General features: G+C 39.8%; 1 protein-coding gene and 1 long non-coding RNA gene across 3 annotated transcripts in view; one reads left to right on the top strand and one right to left on the bottom strand.

Annotated features, from left to right (window-relative positions):
• Nucleotides 1–21688, bottom strand: part of LOC132013786 (uncharacterized) — a 32877-nt gene extending 11189 nt beyond the window's left edge. The window contains exons 1-4 of the long non-coding RNA XR_009403104.1: nucleotides 21618–21688; nucleotides 20924–20964; nucleotides 20348–20572; nucleotides 4412–4530 (exon numbers count right to left, since the gene is read on the bottom strand). This is a non-coding gene — a long non-coding RNA (uncharacterized LOC132013786). The remainder of the gene's footprint in view (nucleotides 1–4411; nucleotides 4531–20347; nucleotides 20573–20923; nucleotides 20965–21617) is intronic.
• A 618-nt stretch (nucleotides 21689–22306) lies between these two features.
• Nucleotides 22307–26056, top strand: part of FNIP2 (folliculin interacting protein 2) — a 132924-nt gene continuing 129174 nt past the window's right edge. For both annotated transcript variants that reach the window (XM_059374502.1, XM_059374473.1), the window contains exon 1: nucleotides 22307–22472. In XM_059374502.1, the coding sequence (XP_059230485.1) occupies nucleotides 22360–22472 (113 nt within the window). In that variant the 5' untranslated portion in view covers nucleotides 22307–22359. The remainder of the gene's footprint in view (nucleotides 22473–26056) is intronic.

Genomic DNA, 26056 nt, shown 5'->3' with positions numbered 1-26056 from the left:
GTTAGAGATGAAGACAGACTTAAAAGACATACCAGCCAAATACAATGTATTTAGAGCCTGATTTGAGAAAATCTATTATAAAAAGATGTTTCTGAGACAATATAGGAAATTTAAACTCTGATCATTCATTTAGATTTGTTGGATATTAAGTTGGTGTTGTGACTGTAATTTTTTTTTTACAGTCATTATCTGTTAAAAATATATGCTAGAGTATTTACAGATGAAATGATGTCTGGAACTTTCTCTAAAATAGGCCAAAAGAGAGGGTGTATCACTATGTTGTACACCTGAAACTAATGGAACATTATGTGTCAACAATATTCAAATTTTAAAAAAGAAGAAAAAACAGTACAGACAATTTAGGGAATGAGGATGGATGACTTAAGATTGACAAAATGTTTATACTGTTGAAACTGAGTGATAATATATGGAGGTCTCATTCTACTGTGCCTCTGCCCTTGAATATGCTTCGAAATTTTTCAAAATAATTTTTTTAAAAAAGAAAGTAAGATGAAAGTTAAATTCAAGAAGTATAGATATCTCTTTTGGGCTTTCTTGCTTTAAACAGGAACAGAAATGAAGAGATAGCTGGAAGAGAAGGAAGCTTGAAAAGTTGTGTTTGTTTTTTTAAAATTTCAAGATGGAGGGCCACTTGGGTGGCTCAGTCAGTTAAGCATCAGCCTTTGGCTCAGGTCATGAGCCCTGCATCAGGCTCCTTGCTCAGCAGGGAGCCGCCTTCTCCCTCTGCCCTCTGCCTGCCACTCCCCCTGGTTGTGCTCTCTCTCTCTCTCACTCTCTCTCGCTCCCTCCCATCTCTCTCTCTCTCTGACAAATAAATAAATGAGAATCTTTTTTAAAAATTTCAAGGTGGGGGGCGCCTGGGTGGCTCAGTGGGTTAAAGCCTCTGCCTTCGGCTCAGGTCATGATCCCAGTGTCCTGGGATTGAGCCTCGCACCAGGCTCTCTGTTTAGCAGGGAGTCTGCTTCCTCCTCTCTCTCTGCCTGCCTCTCTGCCTGCTTGTGATCTGTCAAATAAATAAATAAAATCTTTAAAAAAAAAAAATTCAGGGTGGAAGAAGTACAGGTATATTTGTATGCTGTGGTACAGATGGAACAGAGAGAGAACACTGGATAATGCAGGAGAGAAAAGAGAACTACTGGGGCAAAATCTTTGAACAGGGAGGAGGGATGAGATATGGTGCAAACACAGAAGCATTGGTCTTAAATAGAAGTATGGATAGTAGTGTCATTTGCAAATACATTCTCCCATTCTGTGGGTTGCCTCTTTGTTTTGTTGACTTTTCCCTTTTTATCTTTTTATCTTGATGAAGTCCCAAAAGTTCATTTTCACTTTTGTTTCCCTTCCCTTCGGAGATGTGTCTTGAAAGAAGTTGCTGTGGCCAATGTCAGACAGGTTACTGCTTATGCTCTCCTCTAGGATTTTGATGGATTTCTGTCTCACATTGAGGTCTTTCATCCATTTAGAGTTTATCTTTGTGTATGGTGTAAGAGAATAAGACTATTATCCAAGATCTATAAAGAACTCTAACTCAACACCCAAAAATAATCAAGTCAAAAAATGGACAGAAGACATGAACAGACACTTCTCCAAAGAAGACATACAAATGGCGAACAGACACATGAAAAAGTGTTCATCATCATTAGCCATCAGGGAAATTCAAATCAAAACCACATTTAGATACCACCTTACACCAGTTAGAATAGTGAAAATTGACAACATAAGAAACAACAAATGTTGGAGTTGTGGAGAAAGAGGAACCTTCTTACATTGTTGGTGGGAATGCAAATTGGTGCAGCCATTATGGAAAAGAGTGTGGATGTTCCTCAAAAAATTAAAAATACAGCTGCCCTATGACCCAGCAATTGCACTACTGGGCATTTACCCCAAAGATACAGATGTAGTAAAAAAAAAAAAAAAAAACAAAAACAAAAAAGGGCCATATGCACCCCAATGTTCATAGCAGCAGTGTCCACAATAGCCAAACTATGGAAAGAGCCAAGATGCCCTTTAAAAGGCGAATGGATAAGGATGTGGTCCATATATACAATGGAATATTACTCAGCCATCAGAAAGGATGAATACCCATCTTTTGCATCAACATGGATGGGACTGAAGGAGATTATGCTGAGTAAAATAAGTCAAGAAGTAAAAGTTAATTATCATATGGTTTCACTTATTTGTGGAACATAAGGAATAGCATGGAGAACATTAGGAGAAGAGAAAAATGAAGGGGGGGAAATAGGAGAGGAAGGTGAACCATGAGAGACTATGGACTCAGAAACAAATAGAGGGTTTTAGGAGGGAGAGGGGTGGGGGAATGGGTAAGCCTGGTGATGGGTATTAAGGAGGGCATGGATTGCATGGAGCACTGGGTGTTATATGCAAATAATGAATCATGGAACACCACATCAAAAACTAATGGTGTACTTTATGGTGACTAACATAACACAACAAAAACTTAATTAAAGGAGTATGGATAATTTACCCATAGTAACAGAAGGCAGAGCAAGACAGAGCAGGTGAGCACAGATGTGAGAGGATAGGAAGAAGAGATAGGAGGTTGTTGAAACTCTCTTCTGAAGCCTCAAACAGAATGCAGGGTTATTAAGTGAGAGTGAGGATGGGAGGAAAGTGTTGGATGTTTGAGAAAGGAGAATCCTTTATCTAGAAGAGTGGGAGACTGAGTGTACCTAGGAGATATGATATAATTGCCAGGCAGCATTATAAGCTGAATGCAATTCTGTGTCCAAGATTTGAAAGTAAGTACAACTAAGCAGCAGGGTTTTCTCTGATCAGTGTCCATGAATGGTTTTGCCAGGTGAGTATGAACAAATGATAGATCACCAAAGGAGTGGCCAGTTGTGTTGTTTATAATAGAGCTAGGTTACTGTCACAAAGCAAACCAACATTAATTCTGTGACTTAAAACAGATTTTATTTCAATTTTAAGCAGAAATGACCATTCCAGGCCATTGAGTCTCAGCTTCAAATGATCATTTAGGGTCTGAGGGGCCTTCTACCTTATTTCTCTTCCATGACTTAGGGCTTTTTTTCCTCAGCTAAATCCTAGAAACTGGGTAGCAGGCACACTTTTTACCAGTTATCCAGAGGCGGAAAGAGAGTGTAAGGAAAAAGCATTGCCCTTGTTTTAAGGGTCCAGCCTGCAGGTACCACACATTACTTAGGCTCATATTCTATTAGCAAAATTTTTGTCCTATAGCTACAGTTAAATGCAAGGAAGCCTGAGAAATGCGGTGTGTATGGTCAGCTCTCTGCTTAGCTACAGTGCTCTGATTTTGGAACAAGGCTAGATTTTAGCAAATAATTAGAACTCCCTGCAAGGGAGTGATTCTAATAACTGATTGAGGGATTTAGTGCTAGGGAATTAGTCTATGAGAGGATCTGAGGAGAATGAAGTATAACCCCTAACTGAAAGGTGGTAGAGTCAAGGGACTACAGATGAGAGGGCTGTTGGAGTCGGGGCTCTGAAGAAGAGTAGTGGTGGTACAAGAGGGATGCCCAACATTGAGACTCTGAAGGAATTACTGTTACAGATAATGCCAAGGTCTACAGTATGATTTCACAGTGAGTGACTGATACACGGGGAAAGGCAAATTTATAGGAAGAAGAGGTCAAGGAACGCCAGTATATCTGAAAGCTGACCAAATGGATATTGAAATTCCCTAGATTATGTTAGAAGTACCACTAGAGAAAGCGACCATGTGTCAGCTGCTAAACTCTTTGAGAAATAAGGGCAAGTGACAATAAGGGACAGGAGGTGGTATATCTGATGACATGAGGTTCAAAGCTGGGGTTTGGGGGGAGGAAGAATGTGAAAATGGCAATGAGGAGGAAGGAGTACCCTCACTCTGTGGTTGGGTAGGATGTAGTAGAGAGAATAGAGATAAAGGCCACCACTAGAGAGGGCTACAGAGGAGGGAGTAATCTCCTGGGGAGCTTCACATTTCAGCTAGAGCAGGACAGTGAAAGGAGACCTTCGCAGAGCAGGTTGAGAGCTTTAGGAAATTTGCTGCTGACAGACTGAGCATCACAGTGAGCCCAGGGAATGCATTTTGAGAGTAGGGGAGCGTGGGAGAAGGGAGGAGAATGAGATTAAGAGCTGCATGGGGATTGGTATAAAGGAGGTGGAGGGTGACCTGGGCTTCCACAGGCTTCTTGCAGTGATGATGTCAATGGGGATAAAGGGATAATGTGACTAATCCTGATGGTTTCAGGGTAGGTCATGTTAGCAAGGTTCTACCTGTTGTTGGGTAGGGAGGACTGGGGTCTTTCTAGAAATTCTGAGACCACCTCTTTGCTTCCACCACGCCATTGCATACAAAGATTGGGGAAGGAGCAGAGTGAATTCCTTCAAAGACTAAGAAAAATACCTGTCATACCCCCTCTCTGGAGGAAGGGCAGGGCTTTCCTCAGGCTTCTGGATGAAAAGCTTCTGAGGTTTTCCGGTGGCTCCTCGGCTTCACTTTGGGACCACATAGCCCAGGGAAGCCTGCAGGAGAAGCAGCAACAAGATCAGTTCTATCCCCACACTCCCCAGCCTCTGTTCACGAAGCTGTGGCTGAATTCTTGGGGCCAGGGCAACTTTTCTGTCAGAATGAATTCCTGCTGCCTAAGAAGTTGTATTCACTTTCAATTTCTAACTCCGGAACACAGAGGGTCTCTGCTGCTGCAACCTCTTTAGCGCCTCAAAAATGTATGCCTTGCCGCCCCCCACCCCGCCACGCCCACACCCCCACCCAAAGTGCAGTTGCCCTGAGCCCTTTTTCTTTTCCTAACCCATGGCAGTGTCCAACTGAGCTCCATGGCTCTGTCTACAAGGAAACAGGTAGGCAAAGGAGAATGGGAGCAGTTTGCAGTGATGATATTTTTCAGGCAGCAGACTGAATGTGAGTGGTTGAAGTGACAGACAAAATGTACAGAAGGACTCCCCTCAAAAATCCCTTCTCTGCCCTGATGCCACTTAGTCTTTGGGTTTAAAATGTTCCTTATTTAAAAGACCAGTTAAGTCTGTGACATTTAGGCAGCAGACATCCTTCTTAAAAAAAAAAAAAAAAAAGTTAAATTATCCTTGATATTCAATACTGTTTCAGAAAACCTCACAGCTAGAAAAACTTTAGCATTTTTCTTAAAGTCTGAGAAAGTCAGAAGCATATATTTATCTCCTCTGGATCTCTGAATGAATCCACAATAGCAGAATTTATCTACTATCTGGTTCATTCTGTCTCTTTAATTAAAATAAATAAATATATATATAATTTATGCTTATTATATATTTATGTTATTTATATATTATATATTACTTATATATAATATATAAATGTTTATTATATATTTGTTATTTATTTTATATATATTATTTATATAATATATAAATATTTATTGTATATTTGTTATTTATTTTTATATATATTATATATGATAAATATTTATTATATATTTATTTATTTATTTTAATCAAAAGACAAAATGACCTAGATAGTAGATAAATTCTGCTATTGTGGATTCATTCATATAATATATTATATATATATAAATATATATATATAAAATAGCTTGTCAAATCTGTCCTATGATATAGCCAAGCCATAATTTGTCATCTATTTTAAAGAATAATTCTATTGAGGTCTTTCCTGGAATATCCCCCAGATTCTTCCTGTTGCATTTCTAGTTTATGAATCAAGCCTTTCATTCATTTATTTATTCAACAAGTATTTCTCTCCTTAGCAACCATCCTAGTGAAGATTTAACCACTTAGGAGGTTAGAAGGGCAATCCATTCCCAATCCTGTTCAAGTTTCCAATTTATTCAGAATAGCAAGAGAAAAAGACAAGGAAAGAAAAAAGAAAAGGAGGACAAAGAAAGAAGAAATACATTTAAAGAGGTCAAATGTTTGTGTTATCTGAAATTCAGGAAGAAATATATGAAACCCATGAAAACGAAACTATAAAACCTTATTGTGGGATGTGAAGCAAGGCTTGCATAAATGGAGAGATTTGTTGAGGTCCTAGATGGGAAAACTGGATATTGGAACAATATCAAATATGTCCAAGTTAATCTAGAATTCAGTGCACTTCAATAAATACACTAACCCCAAATTTTAAAACTTGACAAGCTGATCATAAAAACCTTTGGGAACAGTAAATATGAGCCAAAATAATTTTAAGAAGTGAGGGACTGGCCCTTGACAAAATATTATCTAAATCAATAATAATTACAAAGTATGATAATTAACTGGAAAGAAAAGATAAATTGAAGAGAATTACAAGTTCATTAAAGACAGTTGAGACTTAAAAACCCTCCAACAGAGGGTTTTCCGCATGCTGGACACCAGTCTAATTTATGATGAGAGCACACAATGGTCTTTAAAATAAGACTTGGATGGAAAAGATGATAATGCTATAACAAAGTTCTTTGAATTCTCATCTCCTTATTTATGTAAATAAAGTTTCTCAGCATCTGTAACTATAAAAACAAACAAAAAGCATAAATTAGTGTTGAACCTGTCTCACTCTCATGATGAGTAATCTTTATCCATACAATTGAATTTAGCTCCATCTGTCACTGAGAAAATACATTTACAGCACAGTTTAATTTCTTGTTTAAGAATTGCAAATTTGTTGGGGCGCCTGGGTGGCTCAGTTGATTGAGCATCTGACTGTGGCTTAGGTCATGGTCTCAGGTCCTGGGATCCAGCCCTGAGTCAGGCTCAGCACTTGTTGTGGGGGAAGGAGGGGGAGTCTGCTTCTCTCTCTGACCCTTGCCCCATTCGTGCTCTCTCTCTCTCTCAAATAAATAAATAAAATCTTAAAGAATTACAAATTTACTATATTGATAAATTTTGTACTGCTAATAATTAAACTGATAGAGCATTTTAATATTTAGAGCTTTAATTAATCCAGAAAATCAATTAATATTTTTATAGAGTATAACAATCAAATAATCAACGATTTTCAAACAGAAATGTTTTAATTTAAGATAAAATCATGTGGGATGGGGCACCCAGGTGGCTAGGTCAGGTGAGCCACCAACTCTTGGTGGCTCAGCTCCTGATCTCAGGGTCCTGGGATTGAGCACAAGAAGTCTGCTAGAGATTCTTTCTCTCCTTCTGTCTCTCCCCCAGCTCGCTCGCTCGCTCTCTAAAATAAATAAATAAAATCACATGGAAGAACTGAAGTAGAAATATTAGATCAAGAATATCAAACCATGATGCCAAAATTTCTGGCTATTAAAGAAAAGCTACCACTTTCTTAGGACACTTAGATTTCATATGAGGTAAGTTCTTTGCACTGATGTAATATGGCTTAACATTCCACCCCCCCAAAATGAATGTAGTGATATTTAGCTCTCATTTACACCTTGACTGGAAAACAATTGAGAAATGTAACTCAAAGAATAAGCATTTGAGGATAGGGAGGGGTGAGGGTGGGGAGTGGGGGATGAAATAGGAAGTGCAGGCTTGTTAAGTAAGCATTTGGTAGACCAAGAGTTGCCTGAAGGTGTCTTCCTACCACATCTTGAAAAAGAAGCTCAGGGGAGGCAAGTATATTCAGAAGGTGCTGAGAGAAGGACCCAGCCAAAAAGGAATGACGGAAATGAAAATTTCAAACCATTTCTTAGGTCATCATTTCAGAAAATGTGTTCCCTGAAACATGAGGTTTCAAGATGTCAGTTGCTAGTTGTTTGGTGAAAACAATGAAAAAACATTTTTTTTATGGTGATATTTTTCTTTTAAGATGCATCTTAAAAAAAATCTATATATAAGAAGTTACCATATATATTGGTGTAATTGTTTATGTGATTGTTTTACATTAATATGCCTTGGGGGAGTATAGCAGATCCACTGCCAGGTTGTTGAGTTCAGATCACATCTCATCTGTTTACTGACTCTGTACAGCTGCATAACTTTGTGAATTAATTTTCTCTTTTTTGTACACTTGGATTTTGTTTTTTTAAGATTTTATTTATTTATTTATTTGTCAGAGAAAGAGAGACAGAGAGGGAGATCACAAGCAGGGGGGAGTGGCAGGCAGAGGGAGAGGGAACAGACTCCCCTCTAAGCAGGGAGCTGGATGAAGGCCCAGGGCTCTGGGATCATGAGGGAAACTGAAGTCAGATGCCTAACTGACTGAGCCACCCAGGTTTCCCAAGTATCAGGTTTCTTGTCTGAAAATAGGAATAATAATAACACTTCCCTCATAGTGCTGTTGTCAGAATTAAATGAAAAACCGCAACAAAAATGCTTAAAACAAGGTCTGGGACACAGTAAATGCTATGGATGACCCTGCTATTATTTTTAAGAATGGTGTGCCACCTCTAAAAATATCAGAGATGACTAGATATATGGAGAAGGGACATTTGATATGCAAATTGGTGCATAATCACCTCAAATAACTAATAATGGTCATCCTGTATGTTATTGTTCATATAACAAATATTAACTTGTTAGCTACTGGTTTGTGATGGTTTTGTGATTTATATTTTAAAATATTTTATACCTTTTATAGTCAGTAAAGTTATAAAATTCATTTCTCTTATTGTATTAACTTTAAAGAAAAACATAAAATTTAATTTCTTCCAGCAATTAATCTGAAATTATATTTTTTGTCTAGTTTAATCCAAATAATATCTTATGTATTCTTGTAATATTTTATAGAGAAAAATCCATTTTTTTTAAAGATTTCATTTATTTATTTGACAGGCAGAGATTACAAGTAGGCTGAGAGGCAGGCAGAGAGAGAGAAGGAGGAAGCAGGCTCCCTGCCGAGCAGAGAGCCCAATGCGGGGCTCGATCCCAGGACCCTGGAGCAGAGAGCCCAGTGCGGGGCTCGATCCCAGGACCCTGGGATCATGACCTGAGCCGAAGGCAGAGGCTTTAACCCACTGAGCCACCCAGGCGCCCCTGAGAAAAATCCATTTTTAAAAGGCTGAAAGCCTAAGTTTGAGGAAGATTGAACCATAAAATTACTAAATTTGTTAAAAATACAAGATTGCCAAAATACCTGCATTAAATTTTCTAGCTGGGACTCTGGTACCATTTATATGGTACTATTATAGCACTGTTATAGTTTTTATAGTTATATAATAACTATATAATATATAATATTCTTAATATATAATATAATAATTATATTATTATAATAACTATAGTTATAGCTATGTTATAGGTAACATTAAATGACCATATACAAACATTTTTTTCAGCTGAATAAATTTAACTATAGATTTGGTCAACACCACTGGTAGGTACTAATTTGTATTAACTTTTCCAAGCTACTAGATTTATATTCAATTCACTGCAGTAGTAATGCACTGGTATTTACTTTGGTAGTATACTAAGCAATTAACTAAGAATTTTGCCAATGCTTTCAATACATATGCTTATGTAATGAGTTTTATGAAGTGTTTAATTCACTTTAACAATAATTAGCTGTGCTTTGACCTTAAGTAATTAATGGAATCTCAATTATTCTTGGAAGACAGACATAGAATAGCAATTTTCAAACTTTTTTTGGTTTGAGGAATCAAAGAGAATCTAAAAATTATGGACTTCTTCCCAAACACTACACCTTCTTTTTTTTTTTTTTTTTTTTTAAACATATACTGTATTATTTGCTTCAGGGGTACAGGTCTGTGAATCACCAGTCTTACACAATTCACAGCACTCACCAAGCACATATCCTCCCCAGTGTCCATCATCCAGTCACCCCATCCCTCCCACCCTTTTCCCCTCCAGCAACCCTCAGTTTGTTTCCTGAGATTATGAAACTTTATATATAATTTCAGGGGATCTGGGTGAGATTTCTCAAAGAATCATTCATGAATGATCTGCATCCAAATTTCTTGAGGTTCTAGTTAAAAGTTCAGATTCCTGAGTCCCAGTGCAGACTCACTGGATTGGAATCTCATAAGATCAAGCCCAGAAATAAGACTTTTAACAATGTCCACAGGTGAGACTTTTTAAAAATAAACTATTTTTTAAAGATTTATTTATTTGAAAGAGAGAGAGAGGAGTGTTGGAGGGAGAGGAAGAGAGAAACTTCAGCAGACTCCTCACTGAGCTCAGAGCCCCCATGCAGGACTTGATCTCAAGACCCTGAGATCTTGACCTGAGCAGAAACCAAGAGTCAACACTCAACCAACTATGCCACTCGGAGGTTTTTAAACTGTTTTTGTTTTTTTTTTTAAGACTTTATTTTTAAGTAATCTCATCCAATGTGGGACTCAAACTCACAATGCCAAGATCAAGAGTCACATGCTCCACCAACTGAGCCAGCCAGGTACCACATAAAATAAACTATTTTTTGTCAAAGGAAACATACACACACACAAGCACATACATGTATATCATTTTCAAAGTCAAATAGTATTGCAAGGCTTATGATAAAAACCAGCAGTCTCCTACCGCACCCTTCCCCACGCCCACTCCCAACATGACAGGTTAACACCCTCAACTTTTCTAGCTAGTTCCACTGATAATTTTCCTCCATATCTTTATATGCTTATGTCACTGTTCCTTGATTTGCCTGATGACTTCCTGCTATTGTGAATAAATACTGGAATATTGCTTCCCAACTCCATTTTTCTTCTTCTATCCCCCAATATAATTACATACAATTTTTTGTGAAGTCAATCGTCAGCATTACCTCATTGAAACTACATAAATATTGTTCACTGAGCCAAGTAACGCATTGCAATCACACCTCTTTTCCTGTATGAGCTTTCCATTTTTCTGAAGTTAATAATTGCCTCATTTTATCATTTGTTTGGTTTTCCATTTACCTATTGTTAATTTTCCCCCAATGTGCTGGCATCTCTGCCATATACTTATTAATAATATATTCTTCATGCTCAAAAACTTCTATTCCATTTTTCTGAGTTGTTCTGGGAGCTTGGGAAGAATCCCTCCTCCTCCTCTTTGGCCTGGCTGTTTTCTAGAAGTCCTGTGACATTCCTTCCTGCCATCTTACAGCTTTCCCTGCTGCTTTTCTTTCTAGGATCTTCTCCTCTATCTTCTGTTTTCATATTTTAATCTCCTATTTTGCTAAAATACATCTTCCAGCTTCCCAAGAAAGGAGATAATGTTTGAGACCTTGTATATATGAAAATTGTGTGTTCTATGTTACTTGAGTTACAGTTTAGTTTTGTAAAGGATTTTAGGCTAAAAATAGTTTTTCCTCTGAATTTTTAAGGTAGTGCTTTATTGTCTTCTACCATCAAGAGTGGTTAGTAGGAATTCCAATGTTACTCTGAGTCATTCCAATTTTTTGTGATCATCTTTTTTTTTTCTCTGAAAGGTTCTAGAATTCTTTTCCTTATCCAAGGTGTCTGAAATGTAACGATGATACGCCACGAAGTGGGTCTTTAAAAAAATTCATTGCTTGGGTGAGTCCTATCTGGGAAATTTCCTTCTATTATTTCTGATTTGTTCCCCTCTGTTTTCTCTGATCCTTTTTTTTTTTCCCTCCAAGATTTTATGTATTTATTTGACAGAGAAAAAGAGAGAGAGAGATGGAAAGAGAGAGCACAAGTTGGGGGAGGGGTGGTGTGGCAGGAGTGGCAGGCAGAGGGAGAAGCAGACTCCCCGCAGAGCAAGAAGCCCAATGCAGGCCTGGATCCCAGGATCCTGGGTTCATGACATGAGCTGAAGGCAGATGCTTAAACAACTGAACCACCCAGGCGCCCCTGATTTCTCTTTTTGAAACACTTATTAGTAAGTCACTGAATAGATTCTATAATGTTCTCATCTCTCCTCTTCTGTTTTCCATCTTTCCCAAATCTATCCTCCAGTGTTTGTGTTGAATATTTAATTTACACTGCCATAGATTTTATTTTTAAGAGCTCTGTATGTGTTTTCCTTTTTTTTTTTTAATCACTTTTTATTTTTGTTTTAGAAATATATATTCCTTTGTATCTTTGGTGATAATAATCAAGTACAGTTTTTTATTTTTATTTTTTTTTAAGATTTTATTTATTTATTTGACAGAGAGAGATCACAGTAGACAGAGAGGCAGGCAGAGAGAGAGAGAGGGAAGCAGGCTCCCCGCTGAGCAGAGAGCCCGATGCGGGACTCGATCCCAGGACCCTGAGATCATGACCTGAGCTGAAGGCAGCGGCTTAACCCACTGAGCCACCCAGGCGCCCTCAAGTACAGTTTTTTAAAAGTCCTTTTCTCCTTGCATTGTTTCTATTCTCTCCAGATCCCTTTCACTTTCCTGTGTACTTTTCTTACTATGTTGGAGGCATTCATCAAATTTCTAGTGATTCTTCAGTTGCCATTCATATTTAAGAACGAGACTCAACATTTTATGAGAATTCCCTGTGTAGAGTACTGATCTGGGAAATTCACAAGTAGATGCTCTCGTAATGAACCAGCTTTTTATTGGGCTCCCCAATTGTAAATGTCTGGAGAGTTTTTTTCTGTTCTCTATCATCATTCTTTTTCTCTGGGAACTGAGCATTCACTTAATGCCCCTTTTCTGAGCCACTGACCAAAAGTTATCTGCCTGGGCAGGGTAAGTATAGAAAGGAACTGGGGGTCTATTTCATATGTAGACTTTAACCTATCCCTCCTATTTTCAGCCTGCACCTGACCTCCCCTTCAGGGACCTTTCAGGTCCCAAATGCTGAGGCTTTACTGATCTTCTGAAGGAAACTGGCCCCCATCTTCATTCTTAGGTTTTGAATTCTTCCTCCCTGTTTAATTAATTACTACTACTCCATCCACTTTCCATCTACCAAACACTTATCTTTGGCCAAACACTTATTAAAATCTGTAATCATTATCTCATCCTCCTCTTACCATTGTTCCTTGTAAGCTAATGCCTTTTTAAATTCCTTTGCTGTCGTTTTAGAGAGATTTGAAGCAGTGGGGGTGGGGGTGGGGGTGGAGGCGGGGACAGCTAGAAGCCAAATACTCACAGACAAATCACTGTTTTAAGCAGAATTCTAAAGTATATCTTGGGCAACACACACTTGAGGACCACTGACTAGAACCTAGTTGGAATACTGGATGACTGTTGACTAAATACATGAACTGATGAATTTATGCAAAATTAATGATTGATGAAAAACAATGATGTATGTTGAATTATCAATCTGGGGGAATCAACAGATCTTGAAACAAAAATTCTTGTCAAACAAATGAATAAGAAAGGAAAAAAAAAGGAAGGAAGGAAGAAAAATCACAAACATGTTAACTATAGCTATTTAAAAAAAAGAGATCTTACATTATTATTATTTTTTTAAGTAATCTCTACTCCCAACATGAGGCTCAAACTCACAACTCTGAGACAAAGCCTCTCATGCTCCACTGACTGAGTTAAGCATCCCTAACTGTAGCTACTTCTGTCTATCTATGGTCACATTATTATATTCATCTTCGTACTTTTCTATGTTTTCTAAATTTTATGCACTGTAGATCATTACTTTTAGCGTGTGAATGAGTGTATGGGAGAAAATTTCTGTACCTTTCCCAATACCTCAACTATGGAGGTGAAATAAAGTCCACAGATTAACTGAACAAGCTTTTACTGAGTGCTTAGACCAAAGTTACATACTTCAGAGGCAGTAATAAATAGGTAAGTATTTTCTGAATCATGATCTGAAAAGAGACTGTTCAAAAAGTATAGAAGAAGGAAGTATCTTGTGGGCAATTTTTTAAACTGAAAAGCAATAGTGTCTTCCACATTTTTGCATTTAATTTGTTTAAAAACATAAAACACCTATCTGGTACCTATCATCTCACAGACTCCATGCATGGAGTTGGAGATCAAGAATTCATAAACTGGGCACCTGGGTGGCTCAGTGGGTTAGGCCTCTGCCTTCGGCTCAGGTCATGATCTCAGGGTCCTGGGATCGAGTCCTGCATCGGGTTCTCTGCTTGGCAGGGAGCCTGCTTTCTCCCCTCTCTCTGCTTGCCTCTCTGCCTACTTGTGATCTCTCTCTGCCAAAATAAAATGTTAAAAAAAAAATTCATGGGGCACCTGGGTGGCTCAGTGGGTTAAGCCACTGCCTTTGGCTCAGGTCATGATCTCAGGGTCCTGGGGTCGAGTCCCGCATCGGGCTCTCTGCTCGGCAGGGAGCCTGCTTCCCCTCTCTCTCTCTGTCTGCCTCTCCGTCTACTTGTGATTTCTCTCTATCAAATAAATAAAATCTTTAAAAAAAAATTCATAATCTAATGATGCTTGGGTGGCTCAGTTAGTTAAGCATCTGCTTTCGGCTCAGGTCATGATCCCAACATCCTGGGATTGTGCTCCTTGCTCAGCAGGGAGCCTGCTTTTCTCTCTGCCTGCCTGTTTCTCTCTCCCTGACAAATAAATAAGTAAAATCTTAAAAAGAAAAAAAAAAATCCATGGGCTAGACTAAGAATCCATAGTGATGGTGTGATGGGTTCTTGAAACACACTCAGGGAAAATACAGCTGCCTGCATTTTATGATGTATAAATGAATGCATATGTGGCTGATTCTCTTGGTTTTCTACTCAACAGTCACTTTCCCCACTCTGCATTTCTCTTTGTTAGAGACTTGATTTTGTTCCAGTGACTTAACCCTCCCCATATGTGACTTGGGAAATCTCCCCATTAGTCAAAGCTAATAATGGTAACGCCATATTTCCCTTGCCAATGATTAAAATCTGTAGAGCTTCTGAGAAACTAAGACACATGGAAAGAGACCACCCCCATCTTCTGTTGGACTTTGTTGCATTTGCACATAATCCCAGGAGCTTCGGGGACCATACTGCTATCAGCCTGAAGAATAATCCAACACACAGAGGAAAACAGAGCCAAAAGAATCCGAGAGAAGCAGAATCAGAACTCTGATGTACCATGCTTGGACCCTGACCTACCTTTGGATCTTTTGTTTTCTGAGAAAAAAAATCCCTTTATTGTTTATTCCAATTTGGGTTGGAGCTTCTGTTACTTGCAGCAAAAGGCATCCTAACTGATACAATATGCTTTGTCTCAGGAAGGGGCTTTGGTGCAAGGGGCTGATGAGAGAAAAAGCAGTTGGTACTATTAAGTGTTAGGCAAATTAGACATACAAAACTCACATCTGGGGCAGGATTCTTTGCTGGTGCTCAAGCAAAAAGGCTTTGTTAAACCAGGAAATTAGGAACAAAAGTGTGAGCCCCATAAATGATTTGTTTCCTAATGGGGACTTAAAAGTGGCCAGCACTGATCTTTTTTCCAACCAAAGCAAGTAAGTAGAAAAAGTTCAGGAAGTTTTCCTCATCTAGTGATTATTACAGAGAATTCTTTCGTGAGGGACTAGGGCTTACATGCAGTAGAGACTGTGAACTTCATTCATTCATTGGCTCACACATTCATTCAGTCAGTCAACAAATGTACTTTTGAGAAGACACCAAGTGCCAGGCATATTAGTCAACAAGACATAGTCCTCTGACCTAAGTAATTTTTTTTGTCAAGTGGGAAACAGATGTTATATATTTATTTATTGGTTAATTATAAATTGTGATAAATGCTTTAAATTTTTATTGATTTGACAGAGAGAGCATAAGCAGAGAGGGGGAGCAAAGGGATGAGGCAGAGGCAGGCAGAGGGGGTGAGACCCCATTACCTGGATCATTACCTGAGCTGAAGGCAGATGCTTAACTGACTGAGCCACTCAGATGCCCCTGAGAAGTGCTTTAAAGGAACAGAAAAGGGTGCTCTAACAAACATAGGAGGGATAAAGTATCCTTAACTGAGAATGGAGACTGAGAGAGTCAGACAGTCAACATGCATAAGTGACATTAAATTGAGGACTGAAAGATAATTATTCAGAGGGAATTGTGAGCCTAGGGGTGGAGGCATTACTGGCAGAGGAGACCAGGTAGAAGAAATGAAAATATAACAGTATGACAGGAGGTTAGCAAATGAGTGTGTGGGGGGGGATGTAAAGTAAGTCTGGAGAGGGAGGAAAGGACCTAATTATATGGAAGAATTATGTGAAGAATTATGTTATGTGAAGAATTTTGGATTTTACTAAGTGCAATGGGAAGCTACTAAAAAGTTCTAATCAAAGAAGTGACAACAATTTATATTTTTTAATGATCCCTATGGCAGCTGCATGTTGAATATATTTGAGATGGGGCAAGAAAGTAAACCAGTTATAACAATTGTAGGCAGGAGATAATGCTGACTTGGACTAGGGTTGTAACAATGAACAGGGAGAAAAATGGAAGTGAGAAATAGTTTGGATGAGGAGAGAGCAAAAGGTTAAGGATGCTTCCCAGGTTTCTATTGTAAACAAATGTGTAAAGGCAGGTATTATAAATGTGTAAAGAGGGAAAAGGCAAGAGAAGTAGGCTTTGGAGGAAGAACTGATTCAGTGTTCAATGTGGGATGCTTGTCAGTTATCCAACTGGACATATCAATCAGATAACCGGTTATAAAGATCTAAAATGGAGGTTAGGGTTGGAGGTAAAAGGCTAGGTATCATCAATATAGAGATGACATTTAAAGTCACAGGAGTGGATAGTTTATCTAGGAGAGGGAGAGTATGAATGAGAGGAGGAGAAGAGAAGCCCTGAGAAGTTTCATATTTTAAAGGGAGGGGAGAGGAGGACCCTCCAGAAGAGCATGAGGGAGGAGCTGGTCAGGTTATTCCAAACTAGTAGAAGTCAATAGTACTAAAAATGAGGGTTTCAAAAAGGAGGAAGTGATCAATTATATTGATTGCAAAGAAGACAGGAAAATGTCCCCTGATTTTGGCATCATGGAGGTGACGGATTGCTATAGTGAGATTATCAAGTGTATTGAGTTGTGCTGCAAATATCAGAGAATCAGTTTAATGTGAATTAACCTTAGCACATCAGAGTCCATTGGATCCAATTTTAGAGTTTGAGTTTCTTTTCTGAGAGGTTCTAACTATTTATAAGGATGGATATTTCATGAGTTTACTTAAACTCCTATTTTTTCCAAAAAACAAGAAGTAAATGTACTTTAAAAATGTAATAACTCATTCTGTTTTGCAATTACCATATGGGTACATTGAAGTCTTTCGTAATTAGCGGGATCTTAGTGATCTTAATTTCCCTTAGCTTTATCCATTTTGCTATATTATCATTGTAGGAACTATTTCAACATTACTCAACAGCTATTCCCAACTATGCTAGAGAAGACAAAATAATAATAAAACAATTTGGAATTGCCTAGAAAGTTTATTCAATAGTAAAATAAATCATCATTATTATATCATTCTTCTACTATTTTATTGTATTGTTCAAAGCATCATCTTGTAAGAAGGTATACAAAATCTGGAGATATGATTTTCATAGTTTTTTATTAAACCTTTTATTAATCACTGGTGAAAATGCAGAAATTTCATATTTTATTCCATAATGGCAAAGAAAAGAAAACTGATAGAAAACACTTCAAAAGTATTGAAAATAAAAAAAAATGCAAAGACACTAGACTTTAATGATGATGGTGAAATTTATTACACAAATGGAATACCAGATGATGAGCCTTTATTTATTTTTTAGACATTTTATTTGTTGTTTGTTAAGTAATCTCTACACCCAACGTGGAGCTTGAACTCAAAACTGAAAGATCAAGAGTCGCATGCTCTACCAACTGAGCCAGCGAGGCAGCCCCAGGTGAGTCTTTAGATGATGATATCCTAACTTCTCACACTCAAGAATTGATAATTCAACAATATATATTCAAAGACAAAAAGGAAATATGGTATTCCTATCTATTCAACAGGAATTACTCCATTATTCAATATTTTACAACAAGAACCCAAGCCATCCAAAACACATGTTGTGTATTTTGTCATCTTTTTTGATGTTTTGCATCATTTATAGTTGATATAGTTTGAAGTCAACAGATGCTAAAGGTAATGTATATGCAAAGATGACTGGAAGGAAATCATGGTGTAGGAGGAAAAACTGATTGAATTGCTAGATCTTTTTTCCTCCAATTTTACTGAAATATAATTGACATACATTATATAAGTTTAGGAAGTCCAATGTGTTTAAATTGGTAGTTCTAATTGTTGTTTATAAATCTAAATATGAAAATATTTTACAGCTAAGATGATGGTTACCTTCTTTTCAACAAGATTTCAAGCCACCTATATTTTCAAAAGTGTTTTTGTTGATTCAAGGGCAAGAAGCAGCAAAAGTAAGAATAAACTAGAACAACAGAGATGTATTTTTAATTTGGAGTCAATATTTATGAGATAATTTTATTCCTGGTTCATACACATTGATCAGTAGTTGTATGTAAAGGATATGGTTTGGGGTACCTAGCCTCAGTTGGTAGAGCATGAGACCCTTGATCTCAGGGTTGAGCCCCATGATGGGCATAGGGATTACTTTAAAAAAAAAATGGCCCATTTAGGGTAATGTTTCTATAATTGCAGGAAAATATAAGATAAAAACTTGAATTTGCTATGTTTAAATTCTTTTTTTTTTAAAAAATTTATTTATTTATTTGACAGAGAGAGAGAGAAAGAGAGAGAACGAGAACACAAGCAGGGGAAGCAGCAGGGAGAGAGAGAGAGAGAAGCAGCTCCCAGCTGAGCAATGAGCTTGGGACCCTAGGACCATGACCTGAGCTGAAGGCAGACACTTAACCAATTGAGCCACTCAAGCACCCCACACTGTTTAAATTATTAATTTATTTTAAAATTGTTTCACTACCATCCTTTGTTTTTGCTTCTTATAAATGATTTGCAAAATGACTTAAAAACATGAGAAAATAGGGTGCCTGAGTGGCTCAGTTGGTTAAGCGTCTGCCTTTGGCTCAGGTCATGATCTCAGGGACCTAGGACTGAGTCCCACATTGGACTCCCTACTCTACAAGGAGTCTGCGTCTCCCTCTGCCCCCTCCCACTCATTCTTTCTCAAATAAATAAAATCCAAAGACAATTTTAAAAATGTATGAAAAGATGGGACACCTGGGTGGCTCAGTTGGTTAAGCAGCTGCCTTCGGCTCAGGTCATGATCCCAGCGTCCTGGGATCGAGTCCCGATTCTCCCTCTGACTCTGCCTTCCACTCTGTCTGCCTGTGCTTGCTCTCACTCTCTCTCTCTCTGACAAATAAATAAATAAAATCTTTAAAAAAAATGTTTAAAAAAAATATATGAAAAGATAAAGCAGGTCCATTGGTGATTATTGGTGTACTGAGGGTTCACCGAGGAGGAGTTTATTTATTTCACATAACAAGCAATAGAGAACACAAAATAGGACCCTCTTATAGACTGCTTTTGGCTTCAGATAACAGAAATATTATCTCATCAAATGCGGAATGTCAGCTTAGGGTAGATGTATTATGGCTCAACAGTATTACTAAGACACAGCTTGTTCCACCTCTCTGCCCTGCCTTCTCCAGAACTAACTGGTTTCACGCCCAAGCTCCTAGTAAGATAGCTGTAGAATTACATGTAGACAAATAACATTCAAAGGAAGAAACAACGACAAACCACATCTCTCCTTATAGTTCTCGATTAAGAGTGAGAAATCACTCCTTCTCTGGCTCCTTTCCTTCTTGCCTCCTTAGCTAGATTTGCCTCACGGGTTTATTCCTGAACCAGTACCTTGCAAATGCGTTGGAATTACCCTCAGATCATTCAGCTGCTTTGGGGATAATGTCAGTTTACCTGAGGCCTACTGGCCTAGGGGAGGGATAGACACCTGAACAAAACTGGAGTTCTGTTAGGAAGAAGGGGTAGTAGATATTAGGTAGGCTACAGAGTACAAGTCTAATTGTACAAGCGAAACTCCTAAACCGACTTCCAGAACATGCATTCACTAACCGGAGAGAACTGTCACCAGGACTCAGAACAGAACAGGGTAAGTGTGTAAGCCCTTTTACAATTCCTCCTTTCCTATATTAAATGTTATTCTGTCATTTCCCCAAAATTCTGGATATTGCTTTACTCCCTTCTCTTGATAGCTGCATACAGGAACAGCCAACCAATAGATTTCCTAAGATGGAGTGAGTGGGATGAGGCAAATGAGATGTATGGAATTGGGGGACAAGCCACATGACCGAGCTGGAGACTGGGACTATGACAAACTTATGGGATGAGGCAGTGACCAATGGACGACAGGCAAAAGACGGGGTTTTTGAAGAGGCCTTGAACAGACAAAAAGAGAAATAATGAAACCGGGATAGGAAAGCTGGCTAGAGCAATCTCCCCACATTTTGCTGGTCAGGATTTTTGTATGCTTTTAAAATTAAGAGCGAGAGGTGTGGCCAGAACCAGAATGAGGAAGAATGTGGTGTTGAGAGGAAGCAAAGGGAGAAAAAGGGAGGGAAGGGAAAGGGAACCATTTCAGTTCCTTTTTTTCTCACCTAACTGAAGTCTGTTCTTAATAGTTTGAGATGCACACACCCCCTTTCGAGTTGCCCAGTGAAGATCAAAATTGAGGGTGATGTCTGGGGCAGGCTGATCTTTGAATTGCCTCTTTTGGGTAATTCTGCACACTTGGACTGAGGCTGGAACTGAAATAGTCCTTGCAGGTGGGGGGACACAAGGAACATGATGCCGAATTCCTCTTCAGTGTCCAGTTACAAAAGCTGTAGGCATAAAAGAATACACTTGAGTTGGGGGAATAAAGGACATTTTCTGAGCAAGTAGGGGGGAAGGGAGGGTGGTCAAGTGCCAGCCCAAACCTGTCTTAATAAACTCACAGCAGATGAAGCCACTACCTGTTAGATAGGATACTGACCAATACTGCCAGTTCCATGAGGTAGATGCTTCCAGTAAATAGAGAGAGATATAGAAGTTGCAAATCAGGATTCTGTGTATACTCCATTGTGCAAAACAAGGATTGCTTACTGGCGTGAACACTTAATCCAACCATTTTAATAGTAGAAATCTGAAAGGATAAAAGGACTGAGTTTCAATTTCTACCACCTTTCCCTTACCTTTGTGAAATTTCAGCACATCATTATTCATAGTTCGTTTCCTACCAAAGCCAGAAAGAGGTATTTTTAATTACTTATGTTCATGGAAATACATTTGCCTTTTTGAGTTTCCAAGAGCCCTCCTCTGAACAAGTCTAAGAGAATCCAGGTGAGTCACTGTTCACTGCTCATGAAGGAAAGCTAGGAGAGGCAGAGTTGGAATCTTAACTTTGATCTCTACTACTCCTCATCAGAAAAACTGAAGAGCTAACGCTATAAGGCAGATTAAGAAGCTGCTTTGAGTCTGGCACGTTCCTTCACCACCACAGGCTGTTTCGAGAGTTCCACACCAGAGGCTGAAGTTCTCATGCAGGCTGGGTGGGACTGGCTAGGAAAGCCGACTCAAATATGATTAACTCTTCCCTTCCCCAAATCAAATAATATCTATCCGCTGTTGCCATCAGATTATTATGTGCCTTGATTGTTAAATACGTATTAGGAAAGCATCCTCTTTTTATGAAATCGCTTCTCAATTTTCTAAATCAATGTAGTAAATTCCATGTGTTTTTTAATTTCACAAGCAACTTTTTATATAACTATAGTATAGTGACCCAAGATGCTAAAGAGCAAATAATTCGACTAAACAGTTTAAATTAAAAAACAAAAACAAAAAACGGAGAGCTCTAATCTGGATATGGTAGAAACATGCCAATACCTTGGGTGTCGTGAGATTCGAATCAGTCCCGTGTGAAACAGCGACCTCGTGTACTAAACCCTCCACCCCCCCCCCCCACCACCCACCCCCGCCACGGGCTTACTATGCACGAGCACTTGCACCTGCACAAAGCGAGGACCCAAGTTCAGGGCTTTGTCTCAAAAGAACAAAGGTCGGCCCCGCTGCGCCCTCGCTTTCGAAAGAACGCAGCCACCTCCGGTACCCCTCGCCTCTAGCTGAGCTGAGCCCCTCCAGCAGCCCACCCCGGCCGCGCGGCGCCCGTCCCCGCCTCTCCGGCCTCTTTAAGCCCCGCGCCCGCCCCGCCTCCGCTCCCCGCGTGCCGGGAGCACAGAACCTCCCGATCCGGGCCTCGCCTCCCGCCGGGGTTACGTGAGCCCGGGGCGGGCGGCCGCCGGGCCAATGGCCGCCGCCCGGGAGGCCGCGCTCCTCCCGCGCCGCCGCCACCGCCGCCGCCGTGGGGCTGCGGGCTCCTCCCGCAGGAGATAACTGTCAGCGCGCGAGGCGGCGGCGGCGGGCCGGCTCAGTCATATGACCGGCCTCCGGCGGCCCCGACGCGGAGCAGAGTTACTCAGCCGCAGCGGCCCCGCGCTCCCACAAGGCTGGGCGGCCGCGCCGCCGCCGCCGCGATGGCCCCGCCGCCGCGGCCGCCGCCCCCGGCCGCGCGCTGAGCCGCCGGCCCCCCGAGCGCCACGGCCGGAGCTGCAGCGGCGGCGGCAGCATCATGGCCCCGACCCTGCTCCAGAAGCTCTTTAACAAAAAGGGCAGCGGCAGCGGCGGTAGCACCGCGTCGGCGTCTGCCCAGGGCAGGGCTTCCAAGGAAGGACCCGCGTTTAGGTGAGGGGGCGCCGGGAGGCGAGACTGGAGCGGGAACGGAGTTGGCTTCGGTGCCCGCCGGGAGAGGGAAGGAGCAGGGAGTGGGCCGCTCGGGACGTCGCAGCCCATCGCCGGCACCGGGTCCCGGGCTTGTCATCGTGGACGCGCCGGATCCGAGGGTGGCTCCGAAACCTCTTTGACCGGGAGGCTTCTTTCCTGTCTGATTCCCCTCCCTCTCTTTCCCCACTCCTCAGGGTCCCTTCCTCCTTGCAGAGAGTTCTGTTGTGTTCCTTGGGATTCCCAGGCGTGCGCTTCCTTCGCGGTGGAGGTGGGAGATTGGCGGTGAAATGGGGTGAACCCCTTCCCGGCGGAGCCGCCTGGGAGCCTCTGCGGGCGCTGCCAAGCTGTGAGCTGTCATTTTGAGGGCAGCTTCAACCTATTGTGTACGTGACAGTATTTTGAAGTTAGGAAGGAGCAACAGTCAAGAAAAAGGCATCTTCCTTCTTTCTTGCTGCATAGGACAGGCTTTCAGACGGATGAGTGAAAGTATGTAATTTCCACATCATTTTGAGGGTTGATGCCGCCTGATGTATGGAAAAGGGGAGTAAGCTGCTTTTATGAAATGGTTGAGTGTTTAATTTAACGGCGCTGATGCATATATTTAATAGATCCGACCTTGTGAACACACACCTTTGAATAATAATTTCTAGTATTTATTGAGCGTTTACCAACCTAAATGGTTTATGCTGACTTCTTTTCTTTCATTTATTCCTTTAACAACCATGTGAGGTAGGTGCTATTACAACTCCCCTTTTACAGATGAGGAAACTTAAAGTCACAGGGAACTTAAACAGCTTGCCTAAGACCCACTGCTGTAGTGGCAGAGACTGCCTTTGACCCGGGCAGCTTGACCACGGAATCTAGTCTTTAAAATCCCAGTTTCAAGAGCAAACTTTTAGAAAGTGACTTAAAATAGCCTGTGTTGCCTTTCAGCCCACATATGTAATAGGTTTTGTTTATGTACTTTTAACAGTTTTATTCAGTGAATTTTTAAATTATCTGCTTCCAGCTGTGACACAATGCTACACGTTTTTTTTGACCAAAATGCCTTGCAAAATTAGTTTATGGAACAAGTTCAGAGCCGGTAGAATAAACCTTTTAAAAGTTTGAAGTGAAACTTTGAATACATTTTGGGTTGTTTTAATATTCTAGATTTTGCTTATCTTGAATCCCATTCATTTAGAACATAGCCCCTCATTGTAGTTATGTGAATATTAAATATCAGTTTAATTTGTTGTGTATGGGTGCGTGTGGGTGTGATTTTGTTTGGAAGGTAAATTGTGAGGACTTTCAACTACCCTAGTTAAATTCTCATGTTTCCTTTAGACTAACTGGATCCTTATAATTCGAGTAGGGAATTCTATTCCTTTCACTGCTTTGAGTACTAGTGATGTTGTGTCCCTTCTCAGAATGGTAGAATTACTTCAGACCCAGGGTATGGAATTTCTTTCCTTCCCTCCCAGTAATCCAGACTTGATCAAGGGAACAAAGCCTGGAGAAAAAAGGGCATGTGTGTTACTGGTGTCTTTACTTTGGCAGCCCTTGTCAAGGACATTTAAAGCCATTTTAATGCTGGTGGAGATAGTGGAGTTACACTGTCATTGTTTCCTGTGCTCTCTGCCCAGTTGCCCACCACCATTTCCTCCATCCACAAGTTTAATGGCATGTATTTGAACAAAAAAAATTGTGGCTATATTTAGGGCTTGGCCATATTAGGGCAATTGATTCCCACTTTGTGGGAACATTTTCAGTATAATGTTCTGACGTCCCATTGGTGTATAATGAAGAACACAAAAGTATGCCAAGGACTTTTTTTTTTTTTTTTCCTTGACCTCCTTAAGATTTTCTACAAGTTTTTTGAGGTAGATTTTTGAGGTAGATTGGGAGAATTGGAGCAGTCAAACATTTCACTCCTGAGGCCCTGTAGCTGTGTCCCTGCTTGGGGTCACCATGGAAAAAGAAGTGAACTAACACATGTCTGGGAAGGCACAGGAAGGTGGGGATAAAGCAACCAGTGCACCAGATCAACTAAGGATACCCAGGCAAGTCTTTCCTCCCGCTTCCTCCCGCTCTCTCCACCTTGTCTCACTCTTAGATATATATAATATATTATGTATAAATAATTATGTGTAGCCCTCCTGGGGAAAGTCTCTTAGAAAATTTCCTTTTCTTACCCTTGTGCTTCAGTTTATCCATTTTATCCATATTACCAGACAGAAGCTGGCATGTGCTTTTTGGGGAAGTGGGTTCCTAAGGGCAGCTAATCCCCTGTATAAGGCACCCACTTCATAGTTGAATAGATTTTCAGAAGTTAAAGTAAAAACCCTTAGGTTAAAAATCTAGTATTCCTAACGTGAATTTTTATTTTTCAGTGCATTTAAATATAGCATGTAACTTGTGGATCTTGGGAATGAAAGTCTCCTGAGGAATCAGATAGACTTTTTGGGCAGTTTTGTAGCATATATTAACATATATTTTGGAGAAAAGCCTAAGTAAAAATAAGATCCAACTTTATGTATTTTTTATAAATCTATATAATATATATATATAGTATATATAAAGGCATGCACACACACACACACACACACACACACGTATATTTGTTCTAGAGTTTTTGAAAACCTTTTTATATCTCTCCTGTTCCCGCGATGGGCTTTCACTAGTTATTTTAAACTTTTCTCCAATTCTCTGAAGTTTAGCCTTTCCGCAAGTTTTGCCCTCTGTTTTACTCTGTGTACTCTTGTGCACTTCCTGGGCACTTCCCTCGGTTTCTTACTGTTCCCTCTCACTCCTCCGGTTTTCATATACTATAATTGATTAGAGAGGACGTTTTTGTCCAGTATAAGTAGCTTATCTCATAGATCATTTTCAGATCTTCGTGCTTTCTGGTGTTCCATCTAAAAAAGAGGAACATCACAGTCAAGATTTCTTCTTAAGTGTGTTTCCTTTGGGATCTCAGCAAAAGCCCTTTCATTGCATTGAGGAAAGCGACTTCTAGGAAAACAAAAGAAATCAAAAGAGATTGATTTTATATGTTTAGGAGAAGATATGATTATGGTATTGTGAAATGTAAGCTCTATTTAAAGTTATAAAATTCATGGTAAAGTTATAAAAATCATGGTCTTGAAATTTGAGAGTAATCTTTATTTTCTTGTTTTCAGAATACTTTCACTTTTAATTAGTTGATACATAAATATGTATTTGAACAACCCTTTGTTCTAGAGGGGTAAAGTAGAACAAAAAGAGGTACTTTGTCTAGTGGCTCAAGTCAGAAGTAAAATCAGGTTCCTCGTTACCTTGGATTTGAGGTCAGCATGTTCACATAGGAATTTTTAAAAGCCAAGGTATGCCCATTGACTCGCATGTCTGGTTCAAGTTTGAGGTTTTATCTTATAGTGGTTTTTTTTTAAATGTCTCTGTTAAATTAGTGGACAGGTCTTTTTCTAAAAAATATATGGAACAGGGAGGTGAAAGGATCATAGGTAATCAGCTGTTTTATTTTGGACCAGTTAAATGAAGTAAGTTGATATATCACCTGGGACCTG

The sequence above is a fragment of the Mustela nigripes genome, chromosome 1 (genome assembly GCF_022355385.1).
Source record: "Mustela nigripes isolate SB6536 chromosome 1, MUSNIG.SB6536, whole genome shotgun sequence".
Lineage (NCBI taxonomy): Eukaryota > Metazoa > Chordata > Mammalia > Carnivora > Mustelidae > Mustela > Mustela nigripes.
Note: the sequence above shows the minus strand (reverse complement) of the source record. Positions and strands in the feature narration are given on the sequence as shown.